This window comes from Bison bison, unplaced genomic scaffold (assembly GCF_000754665.1).
Source record: "Bison bison bison isolate TAMUID 2011002044 unplaced genomic scaffold, Bison_UMD1.0 scf7180017864527, whole genome shotgun sequence".
NCBI classification, from domain to species: Eukaryota; Metazoa; Chordata; class Mammalia; order Artiodactyla; family Bovidae; genus Bison; species Bison bison.
This window is the reverse complement of record NW_011495078.1, coordinates 798965-807980: the sequence shown is the minus strand read 5'-3', so window position 1 is coordinate 807980 and position 9016 is coordinate 798965. Positions and strand designations below refer to the sequence as shown.

The 9016-nt window shown below is 60.5% G+C and overlaps 1 protein-coding gene across 4 annotated transcripts in view; it reads right to left on the bottom strand.

Moving 5' to 3' along the window:
• The window catches only part of GRTP1 (growth hormone regulated TBC protein 1), a 17666-nt gene that overhangs the window by 693 nt on the left and 7957 nt on the right, over positions 1 to 9016 (bottom strand). For all 4 annotated transcript variants that reach the window (XM_010831447.1, XM_010831445.1, XM_010831444.1 and 1 more), the window contains exons 4-7: positions 8755 to 8879; positions 7754 to 7850; positions 2874 to 3049; positions 2620 to 2805 (exon numbers count right to left, since the gene is read on the bottom strand). In XM_010831447.1, the coding sequence (XP_010829749.1) occupies positions 2620 to 2805; positions 2874 to 3049; positions 7754 to 7850; positions 8755 to 8879 (584 nt within the window). The remainder of the gene's footprint in view (positions 1 to 2619; positions 2806 to 2873; positions 3050 to 7753; positions 7851 to 8754; positions 8880 to 9016) is intronic.

The window sequence follows — 9016 nt, the reverse complement described above, 5'->3', positions numbered from 1 at the left end:
GCGAGGGGAGCCCTCCTCCTTGGAGGGCAGGGCGAAGGGAGCAGAGGAGGGCTTACTGCAGGGTTGAGCAAGAGCAGGCCGCTGGTGCCCCCCCAAACGCCCCCCGGGACTTCAGCAGAGCGCTCTGAGGACCGGGGAGGGGAGGGAGGGGGTCCCGCAGTGTGCATGCAGGTGGCCCAGCCCTGAATGTCAGGCCTCAGGCTGGGCCACGTCTTGGTTTCAGCTGCTGCAAAGCTCAGGAAAGTGCCTGAGATGGGACGTCTGCCAGACGGCACACGGGCTCCTGTCCGCTTACACTCAGGTCACTTTTTAAACGCTGTATCCAGTCCGTGAAGGAAACATCTGATTCCGAAGTCAGAGGCTCTGAGCCACTGAATTAAAGTTGGGTAACGCCCCGTTTCCACTGTTCCACTGGTTTTGTGCGCGTGTGTGCTAAAGCCACACCATTTGTGCCTGAGCCACTCGAGGTGTGGGCTGAGGTCAGCTCTGTGCCCTTGGGGTCACCTTCCGGCTCCTCCTCCCCCAGCCCACTGCGTCCCCAGCCCCCTTCCATCTCTGTAAACCTGGCTCCTCGAGGGGCCTCGCGTTAGTGGACTCGGTTTTTGTCCTCTCATGACGATCACTGAACATGGCGTCTCCAGGTTCCTCCCGGGTGGAGCAGGTGTCGGGCTCTCCCTCCCTCTCGAGGCTGAGTGGAAGCCCGCCATGTGGGGGGACCACACGCTCCCCATGCACTCGTGTGGCCTTGCAGGCTGTGTCCACGCTGCGGCTGCTGTGACTGCAGACAACGTGCGTGGGCAGCCCTCCCAGGGGTCCTGCTTCTGTTTCCTTTCGGGAAATACGCAGTGGGACGGCTGCGTCAGACAGCAGCTCTCTGTCCAGTTTCTGAGGAGCCTCCACGCTTCCCCATGGTGGCTGCACCATCTTACGCTCCAGCCAGTGCTGCGCCAGGGTTCCCTGGTCACACGCTCACCGACAGGCGCTGTCTGCGGTCTTCTGGATGACAGCCGTTCTGACGGGCGTGAGGTCACACGGGGTTTTGATCTGCGTTCCCCTGATGATGAGGGAAGTGAGCACCCTTTTATGTACCTGCTGGCTACCTGTACGTCTTTGGACAACTGTCTACTCGGGTCCTCTGCCCATTTTTAAACGGGATTCCTGAGCTCCGTGTCCAGCTGAGGTCTCCGTGTGTCTGGATGTGGCCTGCACACTCACTCTCCAGTTCGGGGGGGTCAGCTTTTCATCCACCACCGCTTCCCTTTGCTGCACAGACGCTGTCAAGCCCCACGTGGTCCAGTTTGCTATTTTTGCTTTTCTTGCCTGTGCTGAATTCTTTGAGTTCTGACCCTGTAACTGCTGACTCTTCTAGCAGCTCTGAAACATACTCGGGGCCTAGGAGAGACTAGACTTGAGAAGCAGAAGCAGGAAGGGACTCAGACTTGTTTCCAGTGAGAGAGAAACTGCCTGACAACAAGGAGAAGGGAAGGACCCTGAGAGCAAGTCTCGGGTGGCTCAGGCCGGAGAACAGACTCTTTGGAGGGTTCAGCTGACCTCTTCCCATTACAGTGCTCCTAGCTTCCACGTGGGATCTAGGAGATTCTAGATGTTCTGGGACAGGACTTGAGAGCACTCTGATGCATAAACTGCAGTGTTGCAGAAACACACAAGTTTGTAGAGACCCCCAAGGAAATAAGACCAGGGTCGCGTCCCATCAGCATGCAGTGAGCGGCCACACCTGCTGTGTGTAAAGACGTGTTTCTTTATGCAGCACTTCTGCCGTGTGGGGAGACGCTCCCCCCGCCTCACTCTCTGCGATCCCCTTGCGTCCACTCAGCTCACAGGGCCCAGAGCACGTCCAGGCCAGAACACCAGCCGCCCCACCATGGACACGCAGCTGTCAGGGATAGGCAGGCCGGCCGCCTGCCCTCAGTGGGCACCCGCTGCACTCAGGAGCCCCCAGCTCCTCCTTGGAAGCGTCACACTGAGCCCAAGAGCCAGACACCAAAGCCACACGGTCTGAGTGTCCACACCGCAGTCCAGCAGAGGCCAGGCCGTGGGCGGCATGTGCCAGGCTGGGCTCCCGTGGGGACGGCGGGCTCCCTTCTTGGAGGCAACCACGCCTGGACCCAGGGCTTCAGCCACACAAGCAGTAAGGCCACCTGAGGGCTGAGGGGCTGGTTCTGAGGAAATCAGGCCCAGGGAGGCTCAGAGGCTGCCAGCCTGGGGGCGGCAGGCACGCCACCACCGTTCCACAGGGCAGCTGAGGGCACGACGGGCCAGGCATCTGGGTCAGTGCCCGCCCCTCCCCCAAGGGCCTGTGGGATGCAGCACCCAGGTCATCAACTCAGGTGAGCTGTGTACACAGCCTGCACCAGGCCTGGAACCCAACGAGAGGGGACAGACAGGTATAACCCCACCAGGGCGGGAGAGAAGGCAACGGGAAGGGCTGAGGAGGGTGGGCCCGGCGTCGACGGGGATGTCAGGGAGGCCCAGGAGAAGCCAAGGAGCAGGCCTGACGGGCTCAGGTGGGTCCCAGGTGGCACCCCCCACAGCCGACGGCGTAGGGGGTGCGGGGTGAGCATGCCGGTCTCCTGGGGACCCAGCGTGGCTGACACCCACCTGCATGAAGCTGTGGCACTCGGTGACGAAGCGGCCCCTGGTGATCTCCTTGAACTTCTCACAGAGGTCAGGGACGCTGGTGGCCTCCAGGATGGAGGCCTGGTGATGCTTGAGGAGGGTCAGTGCCACCCGGAAGATGATCTTGGACCCCTCGCTGAACAGGCAGTCCCAGACACGCAGCACCGTCTGCGGAGGGAGTGGCGGGTCAGCGCACGGCCGTGCCGCCGACCCCAGGCCCAGCTAGGCGCCCTCACCTCCACGGGCAGGACGTCCACGAACAGGCAGATGAACCAGCGTGACGCGACCAGGGTCCACAGCACACCGTGGCTGTGCATCAGCGCCGCCACCGCTGGCAGCTTCGTCCGCACCAGCTCCCCGAGCACCTCCTGGTCCGTCTTCAGGCCCAGCATCGAGGGGCTGTAGTAATCGGCTGTGGGGGCAAGGGGGCAGGGACGTGGGTCTCACAGGCCCAGCATCGAGGGGCTGTAGTAATCGGCTGTGGGGGCGGCGGGGCAGGGGCGCGGGTCTCACAGCCGGATGGCCGCAACCTTGTGCCCCCCGGGCCAGGTGGTGGTGGGGGCCCCTGGGACCCTTTCCAGAGGACCACCCGCCCAGAGCGGGAGCCGGGCCAGCGAGCAGACGGTGAGGCCCCTGCTGGTACCCATCACGCCCGCCGCCGCCCGTCTGTGTTGAAATGGACGTTCTCTTGCCAAGGAACTTTCTGGCTTGTTATCGTGGTAGATCATCATCATGGTGTATTTAACCTAATGCTTGAACTTTGCCATAAGTTCAGCAAGCAATCGGTGTAATAAAGTTTGGCCATTCGCTGCGGCACAGGGACAGACATTCTTGCTAGGTGTTTTTGTTAAAACAGAATCATTATGAACACTGACATGGCAGTCACGTTGCCGGTTTTCAAGGTGTGCGTGCTAAACTGAGCCCAAGGCTGCAGAAGCTGTGGGGTCGTCAACACCTGGGGCCTGGGGCGCCCTCCCCCACAGCCCCACCCCCGGCCGCAAGGCCAGCCCGCCGCCCCCTCCGCCCCTGACCAGCGGGCGCCCAGTCTGGCCCCGGAGGCGGTGGGGGGGCAGTCCTGAGTGGCTCAGCGGGGCAGACGAGCGGATTTGCAGAGTGCGAGCTCAGCACATTCTCACTTTCGCTACAGAGGCTTATGGCAGCTCCCAGAAGAGGCAAGGTCACCCCCTAAAGCTGCCACGGGCCTGAGCCGGTCACTGGAGGGTCACTTAACCCTCCTGGCGGTCGGCCAAGAACGCAGACAAACCCCGACGGCCAGCCCCATCTGCGGGTTCCCGTCTGTGCACAGAGACTGAGAAACTTCTCAGGGGCCCCTAGTCCAGCCTCCCCTCCAGGGCCCGAGTCAGGCCTCTCCCAGGGGCCCCCTTTGCACACAGCCTGGAGGTGTCAGCCCGGGGTCGGGGGGATGAGCGCAGCTGCAGGGCTTGGGGGGTGCCCCAAGAGTCACCGCCCCAGGATGAGCCCCGCCGTCCGCCCTGGGCCTCGCTGTCCAGCTGCGGCGGGGGAGCCACCCGCTTCCCGTGTCGCAGAGCAAACAGGCGCGACCAGCTCTTCAGGACGCGGATCATCGTCCATTAAGGGACGGACTCCTCCCCAGCGTGACATCCCAGACGCCCCCACCGTCCCTGACGTTGGGGGTGGGTGCAGCGGGGCTTTTCTGCAGGCTCAGGAGTCGGAGGACAGACAGGCGGCCCTGGAGGAAGAGACTCGGGCATAACTTTTTTGATGTAAGACAAGCCGCTTTAGGTCTAGGTCGTCCTGTGATCTAGGCCTTTGCAGAAAAAAGGTCTCAGTCGATAAGATTTTGTGGTGGTTCAGTCGCACAGTCCTGTCCGACTGTGTGACCCCGTGGACTGCAGCCCACAAGGCTCCTCTGTCCATGGGATTCTCCAGGCAAGAACACTGGAGTGAGCTGCCATCTCCTTCTCCAGGGGATCTTCCTGATCCAGGGATCGAACCTGTGTCTCCTGGGTCTCCTGCACTGGCAAGCGGATTCTTTGCCACTGAGGCACCCAGGAAGCCCAGGTATAGATTTTAAGGGAACAAAAGGTCAACACACACAGCGACAACCAGGCTGGGGTGACAACTGCCCCACAGCAGAGACGACCAATCAGTGCAGACTGCCACCTCTGTTTCCAAGATAAAGACGAGCCTGAAGCACCGTCTTGAGCTGGTTCCGAACTCCGACCCCCTGGAGCGCTCGACCAGCAGGTCGCAGGGAAGCCAAGGGCCGGCGGTGCTGACCCCTGCTGCCCATGGGCTGTGGGTCTGGGCCCAGGTCCCTGCCGATCCTCCCGCCTGCAGCCCCAGCAGGACGATGCTTAACGTTAACACGCTTACGTTAACACGACTGTTTGCTGCCGGGGAGTCACAGATCTGGGAGAGGCCCCCGCACTCCCGTGAGGACCCCTCCTCCTGCCTCCAGCCCCAGCAGGACGCTCGGACGCTTAGGTTAACACGACTATTCGCTGCTGGGGAGTCACAGGTCTGGGAGAGGCCCCCGAACTCCCGTGAGGACCTCTCCTCCCACCCCCAGCCTGGCCTGTCTCTGGGCTCCTCACCCACCCCCAGGCGAGCCCAGTTGCGGGGAAACAGCGTGTCTGTGGGCGGGCGGCTAGGCTTCTGCCGACTCAGGACAAGAGGGGAAACGTGAAGGTCCGTGGGGACTGACAAGTGACAGATCAAACACGGACACCGATGCTGCTCCGGGGGTGGCAGAGCCCGGGGGCCCAGCAAGGCGGCCCGGGACCCCGCAGTCCCCACCTCATTAGAGCCGCGCTCTCCCTGCCTCTGCTTCACCTCGACTGCTCTGAACTGCAGTGTCGTGGGCACTGGGGGGCGGCCTCCGGTGGCCGTGCCCACGCTGCAGACGTCCAGCTTCGTTCGGCGCTGAGACCTGGCCTCCCCGCTCCTGGGAGACCACGGTGGCCTCGCCCCGACTCGGGGACCATGCAGGTCTCTATTTTGTGAACTGCCTGTCAGGCCTACTCTTCATCTTCTTTTCTGTCGACCTGTATCCACCTAGACTTTTGGGAATTCTTCACACGTTAATTCTATGGATCCCTTTTTACTCTGCAGACTGGGTCTTGTGTCAAAATCAGTTTTCAATTTTAATGTAATTAAAATGATTCTGAATTTTGTTCAAGGACTTGTTTCCTACTCTGGAATCATACTGTTCTCTGACTCGTTTTGAGTTTCAAAGTTTTGCTTTTTCACACGTCTAGAATCTACCTGGAACTGAAATAAGGGTCTAGTTTTGTTTTCTTCTCTATAGGCCGTCAACGGTCATGGAACGGTGTTTTAACAGTCTTTTCCTCAATATAACTCACGTACCGAGTACAACAGATGGTCAGACCTGATTATCCCTCGATAACCTAACGACCGTCACAGCACCTACTGCAACTCGAGCACCCTCCCCTCCAGACTTCCCCGGGGGCTAGTGGCAAAGAATCCGCCTGCAGTGCAGGAGACCCTGGTTTGATCCCTGGGTCGGGAAGATCCTCTGGAGAGGGGCATGGCCACCCACGCCAGGACTCTGGCCTGGAGTACAGAGGAGCCTGGTGGGCTACAGTCCATGGGGTCGCAGTCAGACGGGACTGAGGGGCTAAACACCACTTCTCTCCAGCCTTCCTGGCTTGGCCCTGCCAGTGACCCTTCCATGTGATTAGGCCACTATCCATCCTTAATGTAGGAATTAATCCATCCACATGTGGAGTCATATATTTAAAAAAATACTACTCTATAACCATCGCTCGACGCCAGAGACTAACAGCAGTATTATTTCAACGCGATCTGTGTTCGTGTTCTTCCTGAGATCAGTCTGTACGACAGGAAGGCTACACCAGCCTCACAACACGAGTTGACGAGTTCATCTGTTTCTGTTTTCAGCAAGATTTACTTTTTAAAAATCGGGAATTATCTGTTCGAGTTTTACTGAGATGTTTTTCTCTGCATTTGGCCTTTCAGATGTCCTCTTTCCAGCTCTGCTGGCCTGTATTCTCAAACCATCCATTCGTCTCGTCACTGTGCTCAGGCTCTCTTGTGGTTCCTGGGAGTCCCTGCAGGTTCCAGTCCCGGCGCCCTTTCCACTTCTGGATTCCTCACCCCTTCTTCCTTTATCAGTCTTGTCAGACGTCTGTGCATTTCAACAGTTTTCCCAAAGAACCAGCTTCCGTCTCAGCTCGTCTTTCTGTCATTCTCCGTCACTAACTTCCACTCTTCCGTGTGTGTGCTGGCACACCTGTATGCCCGCAAAAGCAGAGCAAGAAGCTGGACACCCACACACCACCCTGCTGAGCACGGGCAGCGAGCACGCGAGGGACGGGGACCCTTGAGAAGAGCGGCCATGGCTCACCCTCCGTCAGCGCTGCAGTCGGAACTTCTGAGACGAGGATGTATCTGTGCAGCTTTGGCGTAATGAAGACAGAAGCAGCTAAGTGCAGGATGAGCACGTGCCGAAATGACCTAGCTCGTGCACCCAGAGGCCCGGGGACTCACACAGCCCTGCCCACCCCCAGCCCAGTGAGACGGTGACCGCCCCCCAGTCCTGCCCGCTCATCTGGAGGTTTCCTTTTGTCTTTGAAGCAAGACCCATTTTGCTGTGTTGACTGAATCTAATGACTACTGGAAACGACTTGTTCTGACTTTAAGTCTGTGATGAACTAGGTGGGGGCACCTGGAGCCTTGCTTCTGTTTCTTGAGGTCAGCCCTTCCCAGCCCCAACCTGCTTCTCTCGGTTGCTATCGCTGCCAGGCTTTTAGGCTTCATTCCCTGAAGTTCCCCAAATCCCCAGACGACGCCTGGAAGTGGTCACGGCGGGAACCCCCATCGTCATTCGGTCTCTGACATAACTGAGCAAACGGCTCAGCGGCGTCCAGGCTGAGACAGCGCTGCCCCTGGGGGGCGGTGGTGGGGGGAGAGGTCGCCGCTCTGCTGGGCCCCCACATCTTGTGAGTGTCTCACCTCAACTCAACTGCAGGAAGACTGTCAACCTCAGCTCTCAAACGACGCCTTATGTTTCGTCACGCCCCGACTTGTCAGCAGGATCGTTACAGCAACACCAGAAAGCAAGTCACTCTTACCGCAGGACTCCACGCACCTGGGAGTATTCTGCCCACCAGGGCGTCCAACAGCCAGAAGGCTTCTTCTTCACTCTTAGTCACCAGGATCAGATACCCCGCGATGAAGTTCATCCCCTGGAATCAGACAAATGTCACCAGGATGAGACACCGCGCGACGACGCTCATCCCCTGAAATCAGAGGAGGCCCGCGCGGACACCGGCTCCACCCCCAGACCCTGTAGCCGTGCAGCCGCCGCCCGCTAACTCCCCGTCTTCCTTGTCCTTCCTAGAACGCGCGTGATTCTGGAATGACTGTCCAGGGCAGCGTCGGCCTCGCCGGCTCTGCCATTGACAGACACGTGCAGTCAGGCTTGACTCTTAGATTCTGCCGTAGAACCGGGCAGGGCACGTCCTCGTGAAACTCTCACCAGGAGAAACCACACGGGCTGCTCGGGCACCGCTACCCACGGCTCTGAATACCCAGCCGTCCTCTCAGGAGCCCTGGCCTCTGGCTCGGGGGCCTGGAGTGTGGGGACCCCATCCCAAGCCCCGCCCTCCTGCCCACACACCCCCAGACACCACAGCCCCCAGAGTGCACGGCAGCCTGAGGATCGGCTCCCAACCCAGCTCTGCTCACGGTCTGGGCTGTGGACACGTGTCCCTGCGATGCTGCAGAAAGAGCACCTCCGGGGGCACGAGAGGCGATCCCCACCACCTGACGCGCCGCCCCGCTGCCCAGAGGCCCAGCTTCCGGAGGAGGCCCTGCATTCCGGCCTGGCCCACCGCACGCACTCACCCACATGTGCATACACACACACACACACGTGCACACACACACACACACGTACACACATGGACACGCGCACACCATCAGCTCCGAGGCGACAGGGTGCTGGTCACCCGCGTCCTGTAAACACAGCCTGTGTACATGTCCACAGCTGCTCCCTCCCGCCCCCACCGAGAGGCCCAGCCCGGGTTGTGGGGGATGTGGGAGCCCCGGCTGGGCGAGGCCCGGGGTCTGTGCGGGCCCGGGGTTTACCTGGCAGTAGCCCACGCTGTGGTTGTGGTGCCCGTAGGCCAGCAGCACGTTGTACAGGGGCCCCTGCAGGCAGGGCTCCGCGTCCTTCCGGAACCGCACGTTGTCGGGGAAGGTCCTGTTCATGTCTGCGGGGACCCACAGAGCACTCAGGGCGCAAGCAGAGGCCGCCCTGGGCCCCCAGCAGCCTCCACCGTCGACTGGACTCAGGAGCAGAGGCGGCTCCGGGCCCCAAGCAGCCCGGCCAGGGCCCCCGTTGCCCTGC